This window comes from Ictalurus punctatus, chromosome 1, assembly GCF_001660625.3.
Source record: "Ictalurus punctatus breed USDA103 chromosome 1, Coco_2.0, whole genome shotgun sequence".
NCBI classification, from domain to species: Eukaryota; Metazoa; Chordata; class Actinopteri; order Siluriformes; family Ictaluridae; genus Ictalurus; species Ictalurus punctatus.
The window spans coordinates 36294746-36321303 of record NC_030416.2 but is presented as its reverse complement, the minus strand read 5'-3'; the positions used below and the strand labels follow the sequence as shown (position 1 = coordinate 36321303).

The 26558-nt window shown below is 43.0% G+C and overlaps 2 protein-coding genes across 4 annotated transcripts; both read left to right on the top strand.

Moving 5' to 3' along the window:
- The first annotated feature begins 1278 nt into the window (after positions 1-1278).
- Positions 1279-17810, top strand: rnpc3 (RNA-binding region (RNP1, RRM) containing 3). 3 transcript variants are annotated; one of them, XR_001812892.3, is made up of 17 exons: positions 1279-1372; positions 2405-2586; positions 2697-2744; positions 2828-2937; positions 4079-4168; positions 4826-4937; positions 6584-6652; positions 7830-7966; positions 8538-8663; positions 10248-10399; positions 13884-14039; positions 14247-14341; positions 14669-14727; positions 16229-16361; positions 16620-16692; positions 17465-17512; positions 17681-17810. XR_001812892.3 is itself a non-coding variant. In XM_017469811.3 (16 exons), exons 2-15 carry the CDS (start codon positions 2431-2433, stop codon positions 16686-16688), a joined length of 1512 nt encoding a protein of 503 aa, XP_017325300.1. In that variant the 5' UTR covers positions 1279-1372; positions 2405-2430; the 3' UTR covers positions 16689-16692; positions 17681-17810. The 3 variants fall into 3 exon arrangements, 2 of the variants coding, with proteins under 2 accessions (XP_017325300.1, XP_017325159.1); XM_017469811.3 differs by lacking the exon at positions 17465-17512; XM_017469670.3 differs by having other exon boundaries at positions 17465-17810.
- Positions 17811-17887: 77 nt separating this feature from the next.
- LOC108266496 (alpha-amylase) lies at positions 17888-23513 on the top strand. The gene is made up of 3 exons (XM_017469935.2): positions 17888-19327; positions 20637-20762; positions 22231-23513. Exons 1-3 carry the CDS (start codon positions 19280-19282, stop codon positions 22426-22428), a joined length of 372 nt encoding a protein of 123 aa, XP_017325424.1. The 5' UTR covers positions 17888-19279; the 3' UTR covers positions 22429-23513.
- Positions 23514-26558: the final 3045 nt, after the last annotated feature.

Genomic DNA, 26558 nt, shown 5'->3' with positions numbered 1-26558 from the left:
CTTATTAATTTTTTAAGAGAGAGTATAAAGAGCGGCTGGGGAAGGAACGACAGAAAAAATATAACTACAATATTACAATATATAACAGTTAAAAAGTATGACTTTTATCATTAATGTATAAAAAATGAATTGTTGGTGAATTGCTGAGGAATAAGAGAAAAAAACACTGCTATTATTATTATTATTATTATTATTATTATTATTATTATTATTATTGGAAAATGATCAAATTAATATTTCGCTATTCTCCTATAATCACATTAACAAACAGGTTTTATTTTAAGATCACATAAGATCTTTTTTTTTATATACTTTTTATACTGCGTGCCACATTTACCCATGATCCCCTTCTCTGTGTATCTGAGTGCCACATTTACCCACGATCCCCTTCTCTGTGTCTCTGTGTGCCACATTTACCCATGATCCCCTTCTCTGTGTCTCTGCATGCCTCGTTTACCCATGATCCCCCTCTCTGTGTCTCTGCGTGCCACATTTACCCATGATCCTCCTCTAAGTGTCTCTGCGTGCCACGTTTATCCATGATCCCCTTCTCTGTGTCTCTGTGAACCACGTTTACCCATGATCCTCCTCTCAGCATCACATTATAATGATTCTCTTAATAGATTTTGAAGGTAAACAGTTCGAGTGAATTGTTGGTTTCTTTTGAAACAATATTTTGTCCTTGGAATTTAAGGTTTACCTCAGACAGCCCTTTTGTTGTGCTTGTGTTAAGTTTTTATTTGTTGTAGCTGTGTGTGTGTGTGTGTGTGCGTGTGTGCGCGCGTGTGTGTGACTAGTAGGCTAACTGAACTGGCACAAACCGCTTGAGTCATAGCCTTTCAACTCATTATCCATTTTCTGCAATCATCATCAAGTTCTGTGAGTTCTGGCATTTGAGTTTTCTTTCTCAAACCCCGTGCCCACCCCGTTTAACCCAGGCCCACCCACTGTTCCCTTCGATTTCAACTGTATCTGAGAAAAAAAAATTAGGTTTGTTGGCAATACTGACATCTGTAGGCTAAAAGAGGACATTTCTACTTCTCGGTTAAATGTGTGGGCTGGACGGTTTAATGACTGACATCTCTGCGCACCAATCAAATTATAAATACACGTAACGTCATGTTCTTAACCAATCACAAAACAGAGACGTCACGCAGGTCAACTAATCAGCGATCAGAACTCCTGCGGTCTTCCTGGATTAAACCCTCCTTCCGAAAACAGGGATGTATCTCAAAATGGCGGTCTGCTCCCTACATGAATCTCCTAAGTAGGGTGTGACGTAATGGCTTCCAGTATCGTATGTAGTGCATAGGGCTCTAGTACTAGTGCGGTGTGAGATACGGCCGCTAGTTGTGCAGGCAAGTTCAACCAGGTAGGTGTGCGAGACATTATTTGTTTATTATTATTTTTAAATAATATATTATATAATAATTGTGGTGCTTTTTTAAAAAGAGAAAGTGTTTGTGGTTTGAGTCGTTTTTTGTTAATTCACACACTTTTCACTAACACCGTGTTTTGATTAGGTTAGCGTGCTAACGGTGCTAGCTTGCTAAGCTAAATAACATAACGTTAATCTTACTAGGCACATTTACTACCAGCTGGTTATATTTATTTATATTTAATGAAATAAAATAATAAAATAAATTAAATTAAAAGTAAAATAAAAGGATGCACCGACACAGGATGAAGCTAGTTAGCTTAGGTTAGCCGGCTTAGTTTTGGTAACTGTATCTAGTAGAGTGTGTTTGCGCTTGTTAAAATTTATTTATTTATTTATTTATTTATTTATTTATTTATTCTCTAAAACCCGACTGTTTTCAGGCGAAAGTTGGTGATGTGTGTGTGTGTGTGTGTGTGTGTGCGCGCGCGCGCGCGCGCGCGCGCGTTCCAAAAGTCGCCAGGTGACGCCATAGATATCAATTTGCATATTCATTGCTTTATCATAATAATTTGCATATTAAAATGAAGCAAGATTTTATGAAAGCTAGAATAGTGTTTGGAGCTATTGGTCCTTAGAAAACAACGATGATCTGTGATTGATCGTCGGGAACAAGAGGGGATTTGTGATTGGTGGAAGAGTGATTAGTGACTGGTCATTAAGAAATGATCTGTGATTGGTCATCGGGAAGAGCGCAGACGGTCTGTGATTGGTTGTTAGTTGCTAAAGTGGAATAAAATAGTCACCAAGAATTTTATGTGTTCTCCTAACAAAATCCTGATTTCTTTTTTTTTCCTGCCCTGCTTGTTATGAGTATCATGTTGTTTTTGTGCTTAGCCCCGCCCCCTCATTTGATTTGACAGGGTCACTTAATCACAAGCTTAACTGTTCTAGTGACATCACTGCCACTTGAACATCAGTTTAAAATCTTAATCTTTGTATGTTTGGTCTGTTAATTCCTCCCAGTTAATGAACTTGTGTAGGTGTGAGTCATGGCGGAGCAGGACGAGGACAGCGCCCACATTAAGCGCAGTAAGACTCTGGTCGTGAGACACCTGCCTGCAGACCTGAGCCGAGAGGAGAAGGAGGACCTACTGGTGTATTTCGGCGCCTCGTCCGTGCGCGTGCTCTCCGATAAAGGCCCTTTAGTACGTCTCCATGACAACACGTCATCATCGGTTCATCATCTAACACTGCACAGATACTACACCTCTGTTTCGTGTGCTTGTTTGTTAAATGATTTCACCTCTGTTTTTAGAAACACACTGCTTTTGCGTCGTTCTCCAGCGAGACTTCAGCCTCGAAGGTAAGATCGTCCCAGAGAGACGTACGGATACAGACGTCTTCCTCATAACTAATCCAGGATAACTTCCCCCCACCTTATCACAGGCTCTGAGGAGACTCCATCAGCTGAGGATTCTGGGTCACACGCTGGTCGTGGAGTATGCGAAAGATCAAGACAATTTCGTGGTGTTGAAGAGTCCGAAAGTTTCCGACAGGTACGCAGACCAAAACACCTGGTCGAGTCTGGAAGGACGACTCGACATCTGTTCTGTGATGTCTTTTTATTTAACGTCACAATTTTTTATATATATATATGTGTGTGTGTGTGTATATATAATTAGTGTGTGTGTGTATATGTAATTAGTGTGTGTGTATGTATATGTATGTGTTAGCTACAGAATTATTGGCACCCTCGGTAAAGGTTTTAAAATCATATTAAATTCAGGATCAAATCGTATTGTATTAGTCAGTGGGATCGTCAAATATCGAATCGTTTCCTTTTGAGTTGAACCGTATTGTATTAGATTCAGTGGTATCATCAAATATCGAATCGTTTCCTTATGAATCAATCGTATTAAATCATTCAGTGGTATCGTCAAATATCAAATCGTTTTCGTATGAATCAGTCGTATTGAATCATTCAGTGGTATTGTCAAATATCGCATCGTTTCCTTTTGAGTCGAATAGTGTTACATTAGATTCAGTGGTGTCTTCAAATATTGAATCGTTTCCTTATGAATCGAATCGTATTGAATCATTCAGCGGTATTGTCAAATATTTAATTGTTTACGTATGAATCAATCGTATTGAATCATTCAGTGGTATCGTCAAGTATCGAATCGTTTCCTTATGAATCGAATCGTATTGAATCATTCAGTGGTATCGTCAAATATTGAATCGTTTACGTATGAATCGAATTGTATCAGATTCAGTGGTATCGTCAATGAATCGAATTTTGTACAGAATCCTGTTGTCTACATCCCTAACTGGCACTGAAAGTATAAGAGAAATCCCTTTTTTAAAATAAATATAGGAAAACCCCTTATCAACTCAAGATATTAGGACATATCTTCATATTAAGTTTTAAAGTAGTGTGTCGTGAGATGTTTTTTTTTAGGCATATTCATGGTAAAAAAATGCACACAAGAACCCACTGTCGTATTCCTTAGATAATACAGCGTGAGTCATGTGTTTAGTGTCTTGTCTTTTTATTTGCTTTTTCAAAAATCCACACTCCTAAAATAATTAAATTACACACTGACATTTCACCGGTCTCAGTAGGATGATGGAATCTGAAACGAGTATTCATATGTAAAGTGTGTGTGAAATTCAAACTGTCTGAAACTCCTGTTTCAGGTTCGCTGATGATCGGGAGGAAAAGGAGAAGAAGGAGAGTCAGCAGCGGAACGTTCCTCTCATCGATACCGGCATCGCACCCAGTCTCGGGTGGGTGAGAGATGGGAAGGGAGGGCGGGAGAGAGGGATGGGGAGAGAGGGATGGGGAGGAAGGGGGAGGGAAAAGCAGAAAGAGAAGGAGAAAAATTAGAGAGACAAGAGAAGAATGAGAAGCTGATTACGAAAGGGAGAAACATAAATAAAATTCTTAAATGCGACTGAAAGAATCTGAGATAAAGGTACGTGGGAGAAGAAATGAAGAAAGAAAAGGATGGAGGAAGAAAGAGGACAGAAGAGAGAGAGAGAGAGAGAGAGAGAGAGAGAAAAGCTAAAAAAATATAAAGTATACCTGCTGTGTCTGTGTGTGATTTTATATTATATATATATATATATATATATATAAAATGTGTATGTATGTATGTGTATATACACACACATATATAATATATATGTATGTATGTGTATATACACACACACACATACATATATATATATATATATATATATATATATATATATATATATATATATATATATATATATAAAAATATATATATATATATATATATATATATATATAAAAATATAAATAAATTGTATGTAATACTACGGTTATATATTAGGACGTATTCCACACCTTTCTATCGGTTTCTCTCTTTCTTCCTGTCTGGCAGCGACTCTCACTGATCGTACCTCTCACTCCTGCAGGTTAAAATTCCAAGCAAATCCGACACTGAAATATTTATATCCTCCTCCTTCGAGTGCCATCCTGACGAACATCACACATACCCTACTGAGCGTGCCCAGGTTCTACGTTCAGGTTTGTGTGTGCTGATCCTGCTGTGTATGTGTATATTAAGTGTGCGTGTACACGCACACACTTTTCACCACATACGGCTTTTTAGTTGTTTTTTTTTGACAAAAATGTATAATGGATTTAGTTGGGGAAATATATACAAGTTAGTGGAAAGCTTTCCACTAAAATATATATATATCCACAATAACTTCTTCCAGAACTTCCAGAATGCAATTGCTTTAATTTCTCATGTTCAAATTTCCTGTAACATTACTCTGGGGGACCGGGTTTGGCTACGTTACTCTGGGGGACCGGGTTTGGCTACGTTACTCTGCTGAATACTCGGCCAGGTGTGCTTAGTTTACTTTACTCTGAGCTGAGTGCGTTGAATAACGTTACCCTGGCGAACGAGTTTAGTAATTTTATTCTAGTGAAAGTGTTTTTAGTAATGTTACTCTGGCGAAGGGGATTAGTAACCCTGCTGAGTGTGTTTTGGTAATGTCACTCTGTCGAAGGGGATTAGTAACCCTGCTGAGTGTGTTTTGGTAATGTTACTCTGTCGAAGGGGATTAGTAACCCTGCTGAGTGTGTTTTAGTAATGTTACTCTGTCGAAGGGGATTAGTAACCCTGCTGAGTGTGTTTTGGTAATGTCACTCTGGCGAAGGGGATTAGTAACCCTGCTGAGTGTGTTTTGGTAATGTTACTCTGTCGAAGGGGATTAGTAACCCTGCTGAGTGTGTTTTGGTAATGTTACTCTGTCGAAGGGGATTAGTAACCCTGATGAGTGTGTTTTGGTAATGTTACTCTGGCGAAAGGGGATTAGTAACCCTGCCGAGTGTGATTTGGTAATGTCACTCTGGCGAAGGGGATTAGTAACCCTGCTGAGTGTGTTTTGGTAATGTCACTCTGGCGAAGGGGATTAGTAACCCTGCTGAGTGTGTTTTGGTAATGTCACTCTGGCGAAAGGCGATTAGTAGCCCTGCTGAGTGTGATTTGGTAATGTTACTCTGGGGAAGGGGATTAGTAACCCTGCTGAGTGTGTTTTGGTAATGTTACTCTGGCGAAGGGGATTAGTAACCCTGCTGAGTGTGATTTGGTAATGTCACTCTGGCGAAGGGGATTAGTAACCCTGCTGAGCGTGTTGAGCAGTTCTACTATGGTGAGCGGGTTTACTAACGTTGCCCTGGTGAAAGAGTTTAATAGCATTCTACTAGTGGGCATGTTTAGTAACGTTCCCCTTTCAAAGATGTTTAGTAACATTGCTCTGCTGAGCACATTTTCTTCATCAGGTTTGCTAGTTCTATCTAGCTTGCATTAAATCGGCGGCTAAAAATGACTTCTCGGGAGAATCTTTTGAACTTCGGGAGTTCTTGGGGTGAAAGTGAAAAATGAAAGTGGGTGTTACAGTGTGAAGAAGTAAATTGTGCTCAGTAATAGTTGTGCAGTTCCCCGTCTGTCCTCGCGGTGATGCTGTTGCACTTCTGAGCTCTGAGACATGCTGGGAAAACCAATCGCACACAGCAATCTTGGCTGCATATGGAGCTCGGGTCCCAATTATTGTCTGTGAGACGCGTAACAGCAGGTGTATGAAGGCAGATTACAACACACACACCGAGCTTGTCTCCTGCTCTTTTGCTCAGGATGATACTTTGAACTTGTTTCTCTGCAGGTTCTCCACCTGATGAATAAGATGAACCTGCCGTGTCCGTTCGGACCTGTAACTACCCCTCCTCCAGCGGTGAGCTCGCAGACACGTGTCTTATATACAGCTGAAGACTTTTAACTAATAGCCTGTACAGTTCAGAACCTGACTTTATTATATCACGATCATTTAACATTATCACAGTGCTATACTAGGAAAAAAAAACACCCACGTGCTGTGGCTGTACTTGCACGTTTTGGTCAAACATTTTTATTTTCATGAAATAATCCCAGATCATAATAATCCCAGATAATCAGATTTTTAAAAAGCCTATATTGGTTAACATAATAATCCCAGTCAGATCAAATAATCTCCAATTTGTTGAGTAATCCCAGTCAGATGGAATAACCCAAGTCATCTGAAATAATCAGGTGAAATGAAATAATTCAAATATGAAATAATCCCAGTAAACTCAATTAATCACAATCAGTTATGATAATCTAAATCAGACAAAACAATCCCAATCAGATCAAATCATCCAGAATACTTCCAGTTAACTCAAGTACTGAGGAAAAATAATCCCCGTCAGTTTGAGTACTCCCAGTCAGATTAAACAAACCCACTCAACTCGGATAATTCCAAATATATGAAATAATCCCAATCGCAGTAAAAAATTCCTGTCTGAAATAATCCTGTTCATTTGAAGTAATCCCTATCAGCTCAGATAACCCCAGTGGTGTTCAAACAGTCCCAATCAGGAGAAAATAATCCCTGTCGGATCAGTTATTCCCAGTCAGATGGAATTATTATAATCATTTGAAATAACCTCAAACAGGGCAAATAATCCCAATACTCTGAAGTAATCTGTCAGATTAGATCATCTAGCTCATGTGAAATAATCCCAATAGTCAGAAATAATCTCAGATTAAATAATTTAAATCACGTGAAATAATCCTAATACTCTGAAATAATCTGTCAGATTAAATAATCTAGATCGTCTGAAATAATCCGAGTCAGATTAGATAATCTATATGGTGAAGTAAACCCAATGATCTCAAATAATCCCTGTCAGATTAAATAATCTAAATCAAGTGAAATAATCACAGTACTCTGAAATAATCCCTGTCGGATTACGATTCATGTTTTTTTTATTAAAAACCTTCTAAAGCCCAACACCGATGTTGTAACCTCCGCACATGTGCAGAGTTTCCAGCCTGATGATCAGTTAATATCAGAGAGGGATAAAATGTCTGACGCTGTGCTGTTATTTCAGTACACAATGGCTCAAGGCCCATTTCTCCCAATGGTGCCCCCACCCCCTGCATTACCCCCGGAGAACCCCCCGCTGCCTGAGGGCACCAGCGATGAAGAGTCGGAGTACGAGAGCGGAGATGATGAAGATAAAGAGAGGTCTGGGAAATGGCCCTACTGGAGGAACATTCTGATTTAAACATTATAAAACTCTGATGTAAAATAGGCAGCTAGCTATGTAGTGAGACTGTGTAAAGTGGGCGGGGCTAACTGTGGGTAAATCTTTTCTTACATTACTAATCACACAGCTCAGGTCACTCGTCCCTCCCACGCAGCTTAATTTTTATCAAAACAAAAGAGTTAAGCTATCAGTTGAAAGCTAACCTGGAAAGTGGAAGCTAACCTAGCGAGTCAGTGGTAACTTGGTGAGTGTAGCTAATGTGTAAAGCTCTGAGTGAGTTGTTGCTATGTAGGTAGTTGAACAGTCCAGGCGGTGTCTCAGACAGCGGGCTGTCAATCAGTCATGCTCATTAGAATATTGAGCTACGCCCAATCGTGAATTCAGCTAGTGTTTGAGCAGCATTTTATCACATAATTTTTTTCCTTTATATTATGTAGAACTTTAACGAAGTGTGTGTGTGTGTGTGTGTGTGTGTGTGTGTGTGTGTGTGTAAGGTTAGCATTCGTATATGTATGCGACTTTGGTATTTGATGCGTGCTGTCTCTACAGGATGATCAGGCTGATGGGGCTCGTTAACCAGCCATGCAAACGACCTCTAAGAACAAAGATGGCCACCACGAGGAAGAAACCCAAACTGAAGGACCTGCTGTTTACCCCCAAACCTGATCCGCACAGGTACCACACGCCCCCCAGACCTGATCCGCACGGGTACCACACGCCCCCCAGACCTGATCGGCACAGGTACCACACGCCCCCCAGACCTGATCCGCACAGGTACCACACGCCCCCCAGACCTGATCCGCACAGGTACCACACGCCCCCCAGACCTGATCCGCACAGGTACCACACGCCCCCCAGACCTGATCCGCACAGGTACCACACGCCCTCCAGACCTGATCGGCACAGGTACCACACGCCCTCCAGACCTGATCCGCACGGGTACCACACACCCTCCAGACCTGATCCGCACGGGTACCACACACCCTCCAGACCTGATCCGCACGGGTACCACACGCCCCCCAGACCTTATCCGCACGGGTACCACACGCCCTCCAGACCTGATCGGCACGGGTACCACACGCCCTCCAGACCTGATCCGCACGGGTACCACACGCCCTCCAGACCTGATCCGCACGGGTACCACACACCCTCCAGACCTGATCCGCACGGGTACCACACGCCCCCCAGACCTTATCCGCACGGGTACCACACGCCCTCCAGACCTGATCCGCACGGGTACCACACACCCTCCAGACCTGATCCGCACAGGTACCACACGCCCCCCAGACCTGATCCGCACAGGTACCACACGCCCTCCAGACCTGATCGGCACAGGTACCACACACCCTCCAGACCTGATCCGCACGGGTACCACACACCCTCCAGACCTGATCCGCACGGGTACCACACACCCTCCAGACCTGATCCGCACGGGTACCACACACCCTCCAGACCTGATCCGCACAGGTACCACACGCCCCCCAGACCTTATCCGCACGGGTACCACACGCCCTCCAGACCTTATCCGCACGGGTACCACACGCCCTCCAGACCTGATCCGCACGGGTACCACACGCCCCCCAGACCTTATCCGCACGGGTACCACACGCCCTCCAGACCTGATCCGCACGGGTACCACACGCCCCCCAGACCTGATCCGCACGGGTACCACACGCCCCCCAGACCTGATCCGCACAGGTACCTGATCGGCACGGGTATCACTAAAGCCTCAATTATTAAAAAAATAAGCAACTCTGCCACGGTTACTAATGGTGCTTCATTACTAAAACTGGGTATGGCTATCTACACAGCATGATACTCCCACCACCAGGCTTCACGTTTGCTCCATTCAGCTAATTAGGTGACTTCTGATAGTTCCACCACAACTAATTTAAGGGTTTCACATCAACAGGGGTGAATATTTATGCACATCTTTATTATTTATTTGTAAATAATTTAGTGAACTATATCACTTTCCTCCCACTTTAATATTATGGGATGTTTTGTGTATTCCTGAAGTTCAGTCCCAGTCAGATCCGTTTCAGTTCCAGGTCGTAACACTACGAAGTGTGGTGAAGATCGAGGGGGGCGAATACTTCCGCAAGGCCTTGTGGAGCAGGATTTGATAACCTAGAACCCATAACTCGGTGCAGTGTGTAAACTCTCACCCGGTGCACACCCCGGGGGAAAAGCATCACCTCAGACAGCTGTTCAATTACTTGAAATGTAAAAATAAACGTGTAATGTATTCTGCGTTAGCGCTCCAGGTCCCACCCTGAGGCCCTCTGACGTGTTCGAGCAGCCGCTCCATCTCGGACCCAAGAAGATCGAGTTCCACATCCCTGCTGAGACGAGTGTGAGAGCGCAGGAGGAGGACGAGGAGGAGGAGGAGGAGACAGGAGAAGCAGCAGGTGATGAACAGCTCACTTCCCAGGACGTTCTAGTCGTAATTAATGCAGTTCAGTTTGTATTCTGCTCTTCGTGTAGGTAGCTCCGCCCTTAAAAAAATCATATTCTGCTCTATTTAAATGACTTTATTCATATCGTCTTTCAATTTTTAGAAACTTCACCTTATCTTACAATATTTAAAAAAAAAAAATTCTATAACTAAAATCATTTTCTACTGTTTTTTTTTTTTTATTGCTTATTTTTTTAGAGTGGTATTTACGTTACAAATTCTTCTCACAGCTTTTTTCAAACTAGTTTTTTGGTAATTAATTTATTAAAAAAAAATTCTTTTGTTGGTTGATTTTATATTATATTAAATATAAATATAAATTTGTTTGTTGCTTCTTTGCATTATTTTTCCAAGCGTTTAAGTGACTGCAGAATCTCAATCTTTATAATATATATATATATATTTAAATATGTTGCTATTAGTATATATTTTTTTTTTCGCCTTGTTTTTTTTTTTTTTTTAAATATTTGTTTTATTTCATTATATATATTATTTAAAAAATATTTTTCATACAATATAGGTTTCCCACTTTTATTCCATCCTAGATCTTATGATTTTTTTTTATTGTAAAATATTTCACATTGCTTATTTAAATAATGATAAATGTAATGAACTTTTATTTAATGTAATTTGTTTGTAGTTAATGACCGTGAAATATTAAGAACAAATACATACATTTTTTACAAATTACTTTTTTCCCCAAAACTGGTTCTGTATTTGTTTTAAAGTTCTCGGTTTTATTTTTCATTAATCTTTTTGATTTTTAGTTTTATTTTTGTAGTGAAATTGCAGGTTTATAATTTGTAGTCTAATGTGATGTTTAAAAAAACATTTTTTTCAAGTGCGTGTGTTTTAAAAAACGAGCTTTCCTGGCGGTGTACGGGGATGAAGCCAGTCGGGGAGTTGTTTCCGTTCTTGTTTTGGACAGATAAACAGCAGCGTTTGAGTAGAAGAGGATAAGGCTCGGGATAATTTAGAGAGAGAGAGAGAGACGTTACATACAATTCTCTGAGGAGGAATGTATCACCGCAGACTTTGGCTTTCTGCTCCAACACACACACACACACACACACACACACGCGCACGCACGCGCGCACACACACACACACACACACACACACACACACACACACACACACACACCGAGGAAGAGAGTAGATCTGTATGACAAGTTTCTCGGGGATTTGTACCGGGCCGCTGCTCTTCATAATTTCTCATCGTCTTTTTTTTTTATTTGCTTAGAGCATGTGACAGCACACATCACACAGCACGACCTCTCTCTCCTGTCTATCTCTCTCTCTCTCTCTCTCTCCCTCCCCCTGTCTCTATCTCTCTCTCTCCTGTCTATCTCTCTATCTCTCTCTCTCCTGTCTATCTCTCTCTCTCTCTCTCTCTCTCTCTCTCTCCCTGTCTCTATCTCTCTCTCTCCCTGTCTCTATCTCTCTCTCTCCCTGTCTCTATCTCTCTCTCCCTGTCTCTATCTCTCTCTCCCTGTCTCTATCTCTCTCTCCCTGTCTCTATCTCTCTCTCTCTCCCTGTCTCTCCCTGTCTCTATCTCTCTCTCTCCCTGTCTCTCTCTCTCTCTCTCTCTCTCCTGTCTATCTCTCTCTCTCTCTCTCTCTCTCCCTCCCCCTGTCTCTATCTCTCTCTCTCCTGTCTATCTCTCTCTCTCTCTCTCTCTCTCCCTCCCCCTGTCTCTATCTCTCTCTCCTGTCTATCTCTCTCTCTCTCTCCCTGTCTCTATCTCTCTCTCTCCCTGTCTCTATCTCTCTCTCTCCCTGTCTCTATCTCTCTCTCCCTGTCTCTATCTCTCTCTCTCCCTGTCTCTATCTCTCTCTCTCCCTGTCTCTATCTCTCTCTCTCCCTGTCTCTATCTCTCTCTCCCTGTCTCTATCTCTCTCTCCCTGTCTCTATCTCTCTCTCTCCCTGTCTCTCTCTCTCCCTGTCTCTCTCTCTCCCTGTCTCTCTCGCTCTCTCTCTCTCTCTCCCTGTCTCTCTCTCTCTCTCTCCCCATGTCTCTCTCTCCCCCCCATCTCTCTCTCTCTCTCCCTGTCTCTATCTCTCTCTCTCTCTCTCTCCCTGTCTCTATCTTTCTCTCTCTCCCTGTCTCTATCTCTCTCTCTCTCTCTCTATCTCTCTCCCTGTCTCTCTTTCTCCCTGTCTCTCTCTCTCCCTGTCTCTCTCTCCCTCCCCCTGTCGCTCTCTCTCCCTCCCCCTGTCGCTCTCTCTCCCTCCCCCTGTCTCTCTCTCTCTCTCCCTGTCTCTCTCTCTCTCCCTGTCTCTCTCTCCCTGTCTCTCTCTCTCTCTCCCCCTGTCTCTCTCCCTCTCTCTCCCTGTCTCCCTCTCTCTCCCTGTCTCCCTCTCTCTCCCTGTCTCCCTCTCTCTCCCTGTCTCCCTCTCTCCCTGTCTCCCTCTCTCTCCCTGTCTCTCTCTCTCTCCCTGTCTCCCCCCCGTCTCTCTCTCTCTCTCTCCCTGTCTATCTCTGTGTCTTTCTCTCCGTCTCTGTCTCACACTCACGCGCACACACACTTGTAAAGAGTTTTAACTGGAGTGGAAGCCGCTTGTTTTACTGGCCTGTCTTCTTGGCTCGTTGTTTCTCAGACCTTTAGGATAACGGTGTAAATATTCATCAGCTCACGCTGCCATACGGGTGTGAATATTTACGATATAACTGCACACACACACACACACACACACACACACACACACACACACACACACACACACACACACACACGGTGAGAGAACACTGCGTATCTGTACAGGTCTGTGTGTGTGAAGTCTGATTCCACACCGCTCCACTCTTTTATTAATACGGTTTATTAGTATATTTTTATCTGGGAGGTGAAGGAGGTGTGGCCTCGCTGTCTGGTAGGCCAGGTGTAGTGCACTGTGTAGTGACAGACTTCACAAGTCTAATAATTTTCTACTTTCCTCAGATCATACCCTCTTCTATTATTATATCTGTTATTTTAAATGTATTAAATTATCTGATTATATTTAAAATCATTTTTTTGTCTTAGATGAGTGGAAAATATTTTTAACCTGTTTTGCCAGGTTTGAGTTTCTGTCTCAGTGAAGGAGGCGTGGCCTCTGTGCCTGTCTCAGTGAAGGAGGCGTGGCCTCTGTGCCTGTCTCAGTGAAGGAGGCGTGGCCTCTGTGCCTGTCTCAGTGAAGGAGGCGTGGCCTCTGTGCCTGTCTCAGTGAAGGAGGCGTGGCCTCTGTGCCTGTCTCAGTGAAGGAGGCGTGGCCTCTGTGCCTGTCTCAGTGAAGGAGGCGTGGCCTTGGTGCCATTGAAGGAGTGGTTTTTGTCAGCCATCTGATTTTTACCTCTAATACCAGGTGTAATTGGCATTTAGGAGCAGATACTGTATTTCTGGTTTGAGTCATAATTGCTTCTCTCTCTCTCTCTCTCTCTCTCTCACTCACTCACACAGACTCAGCGGCGCAGGAAACGGGAGGCTCGGGATTCGGGAAGCTGTATCCCAGCACACACAGCTGCAGAGAGGAGGAAAGCGGAGAGGAAGAGGATGAAATCCCCTCTGAGTTCATCTCCAGGAGAGAGCTGGAGAGAGGCCGACTCTCCAGAGACGGTACGCCAATATCACACACGTAAAGTGTCGTTATGAGGCATTCACAATACCCATGTTAATGATGTTAATAAAGCGGAAATTAATCGTTTGATATAAATCATAATAACCTGTCGTGGCAGGGAATCTCTCCTTACGTGTGAATAGAGCTCTGTTTTCACACACACATGCTGTTGTTTGATCGTGTGTGTGTGTGTGTGTGTTTGTCAGAGATGAAAAGGATGTCCGTGTTTAAGAACTATGAACCCGGAGAACCGACGTGTAGGCTTTATGTGAAGAACATCGCCAAACAAGTGGAAGAAAAGGTGAGTAGCGTGCGCGTCGCTGTAGGAAGCAGAACACCGCTATACATTTATACCATTGTGCTGAGGAATTCTGGACTCTGATTGGTCAGAATTGTTGATCAGTTTTCTGTAACAGCCAATCACAGGTTTGTATTAGCGCGCTCCACACAAACGGATTAAACGAGGTGTGTAATTTCTGACGTGGTCACATTTTCTGTAAGGAGATGTTTATTTCGATGATCTGGTTATCATCAGTAATACAGCATTGGTGTGTTTCCTCTCTCGCGCTCTCTCTCTCTCTCTCTCTCTCTCTCGCTCTCTCTCTCTCTCTCTCTCTCTCTTCCTCAGGACCTGAAGTATATCTACAGCAGGTACGTCGACACCTCATCAGAGGACGAGAGAAACAGGTGAGCTCCCACAGACCACATGACCAATCCCGTCCACTGCCACAGACAGCTTGACCATTCCCGTCCACTCCCACAGACAGCTTGACCAATCCCGTCCACTCCCACAGACAGCTTGACCAATCCCGTCCACTCCCACAGACAGCTTGATCATTCCCGTCCACTCCCACAGACAGCTTGACCAATCCCGTCCACTCCCACAGACAGCTTGACCAATCCCGTCCACTCCCACAGACAGCTTGACCAATCCCGTCCACTCCCACAGACAGCTTGACCAATCCCGTCCACTCCCACAGACAGCTTGACCAATCCCTCTCACTACCAGAGACAGCTGTTACTGGAGATGCACCGAAATGAAAATTCTAAGCTGAAACTGAATATATTTGAACACTTGGTCGAAGGCCGAATACCGAACACACCGTTTTTCACATTTTTTTTTCCATTTATTTTGCTAATTTTTTTTCACCATTGCATCAATTAAATAGTCAAAATGTACTTTTTATTATTTCATCTTGTTTTTCAAAGAGAAAATCAGTTCCAAAACTACAATTTAAAAATATATATTTAACAATGATTTAAAAAAAAAAAAAAAAACATTCCAGCAGACATTACAGCAACAAAGCATAATATAACTTAAAATAAATAAATTAGTAACATAAAAATATTCTTATTTGGCCGTCTTCTTGAATAGCCTGTAATCAGTTTAGTTAACAATGTTAACAAATGGAAACTTATTATAAGGTGTTATAAATAAAGTCTTTAATTCCTTTCCCATCCACACAAGTAGCCCACCTGCGTGCCATCCGTGCCAGGTCGGGAAAGCAGCCTTGAATTCTCCTGGGGATGGGGACCTCTGAGAGATAACATCTAACTGTTGAGTGGTTGAGCTTCTCCTCTGTCTTGCATTTGGGTTATTCTCTTGGAGGCTGTGCGAGTAGTACTGGCCCTTTTTCTCTTTGCTCCGTCTCCCCCATGTCCCGCGATATGCGTCCCCTGACCGTCTCCATCACCGAGCGGCTTTCCAAAATCCGACTCGGCCTGGACCATTTCTCATGAGTGCTGCTTTCCCCCCACATCCAAGTAACGATCTTTATATCGTGGATCAAGTGCAGTCCCGACAGTCACTCTACACTGCTATTTGATTGCGTCATCAAAAATATCATTGTCCGATCAAATTTATTCTGCCTTTTCACTTATTCGGCCAAATAATTTCGGTTGCCAAACGTTCGGTGCATCCCTAAACTTTACCGTTCCTTCTGAGTACCAGAGACGGCTCGGCCGGTCCCATCCATTCTCACAGATAGTTTTCATTAGTTCATTGGCTTTGCTACAAGTACTAGCAAGCTAGTGGTGAGAGATGTAGATTTCTCACGTGTGTATTGTATTCTGGAGTAATGGGGATTAAATGAGTAAAACATTGTATTACTTTTAATAAACACAGCTCTGGAAAGTCAGACTTTGATGTATGAGTGCTGCATTGTACTCTCTCTGTGTGTGTGTGTAGGTTTGATATTGTTTTAATGAAGGAGGGAAGAATGAAAGGTCAAGCCTTCATCGGGCTCCCCAGTGAGAAAAGTGCAGAGAAGGCCTTGAGGGACACGAACGGATACGTCCTACACGACAAGCCCCTAGTGGTTGTATCCTTCACTCGCTCGCTTCACGTCACGTCGCTCACTTCCACTTTCTCCATGCGATGAAAATGTCAGTCGATCAGCGCCGTGTGATTTTTCTGAAGCCCGGTGCAGTTTGTCGTGTTTTAAAGGAACGTGTGCGGGGGGGGATTGAATGTCATTCGTGTCTTCATACGGAGTGAATTTTAATCAGTAAGATTTTGCTCTTTGATCGGAGGGACGAGTCCATGCTCTGTGTTTTAGACTTAACTTAAAACACTCCAGCAATTTGCTCGATCGGCGAAACCTAAACAGGACACGGTGGTTTCGAAGACTGGATCCAAAAAACATTAAGCGGGTAAGTAATACCAGTAATAATATATATATCCAGTAAAAAATTTAATGGTAATACTTGTAAAAAAAATTGTGTAGGTGCACATGTACAATCAGGAGGCGGGGCCAAGTGAATGGTGTAGAGAGCTGAGTAGGCGTGGCCAGTTGGAGTCAAGTGGACAGTTAGAAAAGATGAGAGGTCAGGCTGAGTGGACACTTAAAGAGAACTGAGGGGGGGTAACTAGAGGCCAAGAGGACACCTACAGAAAGTTGAGGCGTGAGGCTAGATGGATAGCTACAGTAAGCTGAGAGGGTCGGGGTAAGCAGTTGGCTACGTGAGGCTAAGGGGTGGGACCAAGTGGACACCAAGAGAGAGGTGAGTGGGTGTGGCCAAGTGGTCTGCTAGAGACAGCTGATGGGTAAGGCCTATTGTAGGAATCGAGTCAAGTGGAAAGCTACATAACTGATTGGGTGTTGCCAAATGAATGTCTGCGGAGAGATGAGGGGTGTGGCTATGGAGACAGGTGCAGTGTTAAATGGGCGGGGCCAAGTAGAGAGAGCTTAAAAAGGGTGGGGCCAACTCGAAAGCTGCAGAGAGCAGGAAACTTCCGGAAGCTTTTCCTCCATGTGACCCCAAAAATTTTACTCTGATCAGAATCTTTTGAACACACGACCAATAATTTCCTTCTTCTTCTTTTTTTTTTTTAAATAAACAGAGGTCATTAGTTGAACAGGATGTATAGAAGTGTTGTGTTTTTATAAACCGAGAGTTAAATCCGTGTTTGTCCTTGTTGAAGATGTTGAAGTGACGTTAAGACGTGTCAGTCGCAGCTCTGCAGCACAGTGTGTGTATCCTTAATCCTGCATATCCTTTCACAGACTGACTTCAAACATTAATATTGTTGTTGTTGTTATTATTATTATTATTATTATTATATAATGTTACGATTTAGCGATAGTGATTAAAGTTCCTTGTTGTTTTGAGCTCCACGCTCTCTCACTTGTGATTTCAGCTCCCAGGTGAAGAACCTCATCAGCATCCTCACGAGAAGTTCATCACTCTCTCGGAGTCCATGCCACAGTACAGTCATTATCACTGTTTCATTAGTGTCCCGTGATGAAAATAAAGGATTTCACATCAGTGCTGTGGGTCACATGGTGTTTGATTTTCACACACACTCAGATAGGGGAGGGGCTGGGGTGAGGTTGGGGTTGGACGATATCGATACTGCAATACTGTGTTATGTCACAATACATTTCTCAGCGTGTTGTAGATATTGTAAGTATTTTAGTAACAATTACAGATCTTATTTACACCTGTTTTAGTATTCGATTTTTAAATTCATTTGGATAGCGACAGACAGATTCTAATCTGTCACCCTCTGTCTTGGTCTGGGGTTTTTTTGTCTCTGTATAAACCACCTGTATGTCTGATCTACCCATCTGTATGTCTAATCTGCCTGCCTGTCTCTGTCTGATCTACCCATCTGTATGTCTCATCTGCCTGCCTGTCTCTGTCTGATCTACCCATCTGTATGTCTAATCTGCCTGCTTGTCTCGGTCTGATCTATCCATCTGTATGTCTAATCTGCCTGCCTGTCTCTGTCTGATCTACCCATCTGTATGTCTAACCTGCCTGCCTGTCTCTCTCTGTCTATTCTACCCATCTGTATGTCTAATCTGCCTGCTTGTTTATCTAATCTACCAGTCTGTGCATCTCTATCTGCCTCTCTCCATCAGTGTTTTCGCTGGTCTCTGTCTGCATTTTGTATGTTTGTGTAATCTGCCTATTCTTTACTTTGTTTATGCATTTTTGTCTAATCTACTTGTCTCTCCGTCTGCCAGTCTAATCTGCTTGTCTGCTCCACTGTGTACCTGCCTGTTTGTTCATCAAATCTTCCATTCTTTTTATCTACCTATCGATCCTTATTTACATTTATTACATAACTTTGGCCTGTCTTTACCCGTCTGTCTAATCTACCGCTGTCTGTCTGTCTACTTTTATCTGTCCTTGTTTGTCTAATGTCAGTTCAACAAATCTACCCTTTGTGTGTTTGTTCATTCTATCCTTCCATCTGATCTATCTTACTGTCTACCTGTCTCTCTGCTTAACCTAATCTGCTGGTCAGTCCATCATATCTACTTTTCTGTCTGTCCCTCGGTCCATCTACCTTTCTCTCTATTTGTTTAGCTATCTGTCCGTTCATCCATCCATCCATCAATCCCATCGGCATTATTTTACTCTGTGTTTCCTTTGGATCTGATAGTAGAGAGTCAGATTGCGTGTGAGGTGTGATGCTGATGTGTCTCTCTCTCTCTCTCTCTCTCTCTCTCTCTCTCTCTCTCTCTCTCTCTCTCTCTCTCTCTCTCTCTCTCTCTCTCTCTCTCTGTGTGTGATCGTGGACTGATGGAGATGAGTTTTTAATGGGGACTAAATTTAGAAAGTGAGCTTTTCGGCAGCCATTTCAGCTTTCAACAACTCTGCAACAGATGGTGTGCACACACACTCACACACACACACACACACACACACACACACACACACACACACACAAAGTGCCATGCAGAGTATCTGGACTTGAGGAGACCCCGCTGCACCTCTGTGGGAGGTCATGGTTCGTTGGTGCTTGGACCCCTTGCTGCTTCTCCAGCACAGAGAGGTGAGAAAGGCCCTCCGTCTGGTGTGAAGAGTTTTCGGAGGAATGAAAACATGCTGTGTTCGTGAGCGTACTTCATAAACACTGCTATCCTTTACACAGTTCATTCCTCAGATCTCACCATCACAGAGGCCGAAAGAAAATGTCTTCCAGCCAAGCCGCAGTGTTTGTGGAACAAAATATGACATTTTATTTCTGATAAACCTTGTCATACACAAGGTGTCTAATCTACCTGTCCTTCTGTCTGCCCATGTGATCTAACTCTCTATTTAGTGTCTGTTTTATCTTTCTGTCCATCTAATCTACCTGTCCTTTTAATTTGTCTGTCCATCTAATCTACCTGTCTGCCCAATCTAACTGTCCATCTAATATAAGTGTGTCTGTCCGCCTTATTTCCCTGTCACTCTAATCCATGTTTCTGTCCATTTAATATACATGTCTGTTGGTCCAATCTAACTATCCATCTAATCTACCCATCTATCTGTCAGTCTAATCTACCTGCCCATGTAATCCACCACTCTTTGTTTGCCATAACTGTCTGTCTGTCTAATCCACCTGTCTGTCCTTCTAATTTGCACATCTGTCTGTCTAATTTACCTGTCAGTCTAATCCTTGTCTGTCCATTTTAATCTACATGTCTGTCCAATCTACCAGTCTGTCTCTCAGCCTAATCTAAACTAATCTTTCTCTCTAATCTTCATTTCTGTCCATCTAATAACCTACCTTTTCTGTCTGTGTAGTATATACATCTGTCTGTCTGATCTACCTTTGTGCCTGTCCATCTAATCTGTCTGTCTGTCTGTTTATCTGTGTGATATATCAGTGTAACCCCTAGGACTTTTCTTTATTATTATATCCTGTATTTGTGGAAATTTGTTATTAATTCTGATTATTTTTATTATTTGCCACTATGCCTACACCTGAGAGCCTGTTCCTAATCTAGTCCAATCTGACGTAAATACTGTGACCCTGGGCAGGTCCGATCACAGTCCACACTTAGAAGTCTGATGTGCTAGCAGAAGCAAATGTGTTTTTCACGTCCTTTCCCCTTCAGTGAAGTGGCTTTCCTGTTGGTTTTTTGTGTGTCTTTGGTTTGACCTCTGCATGACCTCTATAGCAAAACTAGTAAGTGCTAGACCGAAACGTGACGCAATTAGCCCGTCATAGCTATAAAACAAGGAGTAGCTAAACCTCAGCGTTTATTAGCTCGTGAGAACGGTGGAAAGTTTAATTCCAACAAATCATTTATTAATTGTCAGCTGGGAATTTTTAGCCCCTCATCCTGACAGACATAATTGCTCAACTCCACCAGATTTCTCCTCCCAGCGAGCAGATTGTGGTTTCCAAAGCATCCCGTCCTGTCAGCTGTTGGCTGTGCTCCAGATCTGGGACAGAACAGGAACTCGGGGAAGTGATCAGCAGATGCAACCACGTCAAGGTACAAAAGACTTAAACGCTGGTGTCACAGTCATTCAGGAAAACGAGCTGTTCCTCACGTTGCTCACTTCATTGTCCTGACGCTGTGTGTGTGTGTGTGTGTGTGTGTGTGTGTGTGTGTGCGTGTGTTGTGCGTCATCGTGTGTACCGCCGTGGGAACAGTAGCGAAGAACATCGTTTAAACAATTTATATCAAATAAAAACGAAAGAATTTCACGCTCAGTCCGGTAACGTGAACGCCTCTTCACGTCTTCATGGAAATTAACTCTGATATCATCGTCATCATCAATCACGCGTATGTCATACACAGAACAATCTAATCTACCTGTCTGGCTATCCGTATAACCTACCCCTCTGTCTATTCTTCCAGTTTACTTCTATGCCTACCTGTCTAATCTGCATGTCTGTCTGTCTAATCTAATTGTTTGTCTGTTCATCTAATTTACCCATCTGTCTAATCTGTCGGTCTCTGTAATCTACCTCTCTGTCTGTTCTTCTAATCTGTCTAATCTAGCCATCTGTGTGTATAACCTACCTGTCTGTCTATCTATTTAGTCTACCTGTTTGTCCATCCTTCTAATCTACCAGTTTGTCTGTTCATCTAATGTCCCAGTCTGTCGATCCATCTAATCTGTTTGTCTGACCATATAATCTGTCTCTGTCCATCCAATCTACCTGTCTGTCTGTCTGTCTATCCATCTAATCTATCTGTCTGCCTACATGTCAGTCTTTGTCTTACTGTCTAATGTCTGCTTTGTATGTCCATCTAAATGACCTGTCGGTCTGTTTAATATACACGTCTGTTTGTTCATCTGATCTACCTGTCTGTCTGTCCGTCCATCCATCTAATCTGTGTCTGTCTCTGTCTGTCCATTGACAATACCTGTCTGTCTATGTTTCTAATCTACCTGTCTGTCTGTTCATCCAATCTGCCTTTCTGTCTAATCTATCTATCTGTCAGTTTGTCTGCCTGTCTGTCTGTCTGTGTATAAACTTCCTGTTTGTAGATCTGTCTGTCTATATTTCTAATCTACCTGTCTGTCTGTTCATCCAATCTGCCTTTCTGTCTCTGTCTAATCTACCTGTCTAATCTGTCAGTTTGTCTGCCTGTCTGTCTGTCTGTGTATAAACTTCCTGTCTGTAGATCTGTCTGTCTAGCTACCTGTCCATCTGCTTCTCTCTGTATATCTATCTAATCTACCTGTCTGTCTGTTAATCCAATCTGCCTTTCTGTCTCTGTCTAATCTACCTGTCTGTCTGTGTATAAATTACCTGTCTGTTGATCTGTCTGCCTGTCCACCTGCTTGTCTGCCTGTATATCTATCTAATCTACCTGTCTGTCTGTTTGTGACCAGAAATCAATCTGTCTGTCTGTCTGTCTGTCTGTCTGTCTGTCTGGGAAAGCGAAGGTCTCATTACGTCTTTATGGAAATGAATCCTCTCTCATGTTTTTCTCGCTGCATGTGAAGATCTGCGCAGACGTCGTCATCCATCACACGTGTGCGTCAGACACAGTGGAGGACCGGCTCTCGACCCGCGGCTCATACTTCACTGCCACCCGAGAGGAGTTCCCATCTGTGCCCTTTCCCTCCGCCGACTTCAACGATGACGAATGCACCAGCGGCGGCGGAAATATTGAGAATTACCGTGACATTTATCAGCTATAATTTCAGCAACAATGACAAATCGCCGGTCGGGAATGTCATCGGACAGAGGCGTAAATAGGTTTGCTTCACCGTATGAACGTTTCCGCAGGTGTGAAACCGCCGGCTGGTCGCTCTCCGTGACCCAGCGCTGAAGAAATGGAACGTTCGTTGGAGAGTCAAGGCTACATGACCTGGCTAATGGATATGGGCGTGGCTTGGGTGTCCACGTACACACCTGTGAGCACATGTGGCCCAAGAGACTCCATAACATCAACACAGAGTGGTTTCCTGAGCACTCCAGGATTCTTACCGTTAGCATTAATGTTGTTGTAAACAGCTAACAATTATATAATAACAAACCAGTTAAAGCACACACTCCGGAAACGATAATAATTGTTGAATTAAATGGTGAGATTTTAGACACGACGTTTTATTGGGAATTTTCTGGATATTGTAACCTTTAACATATCATGAATAAATGATTCCGCATCCAATTTCACTACATTCCGCTCTGTTAACAAATTTCCGACTACCATCATGGAAAGCTTGGAATTTTTATATATATATTTTTTTGGACACTCGGAAATATTTTTCTTGTAGCAACCAGTAAATATCTATGAACTTAAAAAAAAAAAAAAGATTTACCACTTACTGTCTGTGTGGAGTTTCTGTGCATGTTCTCACCATGTCCTTCTGGATTCTCTCAGGGTGTCGCCACAAATACACCAAAAATAAGCAAAAGTTTTGGCACCCTGGCCAATTAATATATTTTGTTGATTTTTAAATGTATTTTCTGCTCAGTTGTTTTTTTCTTTGGTGGTGATGGTGAAGGTGGTTGCGATGATGATGGTGTTGATGGCTGAGATGGTGGTGATGATTATGGTGATGATGATGGAGGTGCAGGTGGTCATGATTCTGGTGGTGATGATAATGATGGTGATGATGATGGTGGTGATGATGGAGGTGCAGGTGGTTGTGATGATTGTGGTGATGATGGAGGTGTAGGTGGTCATGATTCTGGTGGTGATGATAATGATGGTGATGATGGAGGTGCAGGTGGTCGTAATGATTCAGGTGGTGATGACGTTGGTGGTGATGATGATGGTGGTGGTGGTGTAGGTGTTCGTAATGATTCTGGTGGTGATGGTGATGGAGGTGCAGGTGGTCGTAATGATTCTGGTGGTGATGATGATGATGGTGATGATGGTGATGATGGTGGTGATGATGATGATGACGCTGGTGGTGATGATGGTGGTGCAGACGGTGATGGTGATGATGATGATGACGACGCTGGTGGTGACGGTGGTGCAGGCGGTGATGATGATGATGATGGTGGTGATGATTCTGGTGGTGATGATGATGATGATTCAGACATGCACTCTGCACAGTGTTTAACTAGATTCCAAAAGCTTTCATTACTTATCTATTTTGAATAATTGGCCATTCGGGACATTTCATATGTGTCCACATTATATCTTTAGATTCTTCAAAGTAGTCTTGAAGTTTTGTGTCCCTCAGCAGCTTCATGAGGAGCCTGGGCTGCTTTACTAACAGCCCTCGCATGCTGGGAACTCGTTGGCTGCTTTTCCTCTGTTCTAATTGAAAATGACTAATTAGGGAGCATTTCAAAGGAATATTTTCTTCTGCTTAAACTTTTTGTTTTGGCAGTAAATTCATGAGCATCAGCATCACTGGATCATTTGTCTTTCAAGAAATAACCCTTTATCTCAAAACGGCTGTACCATTATTTAACAACAATCCAGGTCTAAAGTTTGGACAGATACAACCCTGACTAGGATAAAACGACCCACTGATGCTACTACTCTGTAAAATTAGCATGCTATATTCAATACCGTAATTGTATACATTACAGTTATAAACAATGATATTGTAAAGTTATACATGATACTATGTAAAGTTATTCATTATATGGTAATAATGTAAATTTACATCCTTTACATGAGTTACATAGTGACAATAAATCCCCCTTAGGACATAAAACCGTCTGTAAACCTTTCATGTTTAGATCAAATATGATTGGCTATACACCTAATACCCAAACGTGTTCTTACGTTTCTCCCGAAGATTAAAAATGATCGTATCACCTTAAACTTAGTGTAGCTAATGAAAGTCATCCAGTGACCTGTTGAAGAGTTCTACCATGTATAATCACTTCCTGAGTCAACATGTCAATAACAAGGTGTGCTTATTCATTATGGAGCACCTGATGGCTTTCCCATGCATATTTCATGTGTACAAATCCTGCAACTTTCATGAAGTTGTCCAAACGAATAACATTTTAGAGGCGAAGTGAAGTCATTCATTTGAATAATTGATGTTTAATGTCTTTGATAAGAGTTGGCGGGTGGGTCGTGCTCGGTGCTCCGACCGGGGTAATGAGCTTTTCCTGCTGCCCGAACGTGCTCGTACTGGATAAACAGATAATCGGCCATTTTAGCCCGTCTTCTTGTTACCACGTGTAGCACAAGCTGTTTGATCTCAGCGTTCTGTTTAGATCGTGTTCGCTTTGTCATCGCCTGGGACCCCATTGTTTAAGATGCTGTATCTAATTCTGAAAAGGGGGAGGGGGGGGGGGGATCAAATCCATTTGAAAAATTAGGTTATTCTTTCCCTTCACATTTTCTTCTGGGTAAAATTATCCAGGAAATAAATGTTCTCACCGTCAGGACAGTAGCGTGACGTCATCCGGGAGATCGTGAACGTAATGTTGTCCAGGATAGTAACGTTTTACTCGGTAAATCAGCCGGGTGACCTTGAACCTCAAAACAAAATAGTAGGGTTAATAAAATCCTACAGCGATGTGAAGTTATCCCGAGTATAGAAATGTAAATGGATTCGGTATTGTAACGCAACATTACCCATCCATTCATCCATTAATTGTCCGTACCGCTAATCCCACACACGGGGTATGGAGTCCCAGGGGACTCGGGACACGAGGCAGGGGGCACCCTGGACGGTGTGCCAATCCATTGCAGGGCACAATCGCGCACACGCTCACAATTTAGACTATGGACAATTTGGAAATGCTGCTCAGCCTACAGCACGTGTCTCTGGGCTGGGGGAGGAAACCAGAGTTCCCTGAGGAAACCGCCAAAACAGGGGGCGAACACGCAAGCCCCGCCCACACAGTGTGGAGGCTAGATTTGAGTCCCCAACTCTGGAGGTGCGAGGCAAACATTCTAACCCCTAACCACCGTGCTCCTCGTAAGATTAACCAGAAAAGTAAAGATTATTCAGGGTAGTGATATAAGGTTACCCGGGATAGTGATATTAGGTTATCCATGATCGTAATGTAAAACTCTTCAGGATATTAATATGACGTTATTCAGGGCAGTAATGTAATAGTATCCAGAATACTAGCGTAAAGTTATGCGATAAAGAGGTCGTGTCATCTCAAAGACCTCAAACAGAATATGTGCAGTAGGGTTATTAAAATCATTCAGCAGTGTAATCGAGGATACTAATGTTATATATACACCAGTACTGTATAAATTCGTTTGGTCATGGCAAGCGGTTTGATCTTGAAAACCCCGAACAGAAGTAAAGTAGGATTAATGAACTAACACGGCGGCGTCTGGACGTCTCGATGAACCAGACGTGTTCTGGTAAAAGTGAAGTCGTTGAATAAATTCTACATACAGTATAGCAGGTGTGTTTACCTGCGGCCTTCCTGCTAATGTCTCTCTTCTTATATCGAACTGTAGTGTACCGTAGAGCAGTGCGATAGAAACGCGGAACCATTCGCAGCTTCTTTTAGGACGTTCCTGTAAACCGTGCTCATCTAGCTCTATTAACAGGCTCTTTTCCGAATAGATCGACTATCGTGGGACGAGTCAAATGGGGACAAAAGACTCCCGTGCTTCATTTCCGCTTCGCATTCACTCTAGCCGAGACGAGATGGAGGACGGCCACCGGGCTCTGCGTCTCATTCCTCTCGGTGTGCTGTCAGGATCTCCAGCTAAATCTCGGCCCTAGCGTACATCCAGTAACCTTGCTTATTCCCCACAGTGGTATTTGTGTTGCCGTGCACAATTTATGAGGGCAGAAAAGCGTCGGAAGCGATCTAAGGGAAATATATAAATCCGCCGCTTGGATCTCTCAGGGCCGCGGGTTTGCACGCTGAGCAGAAT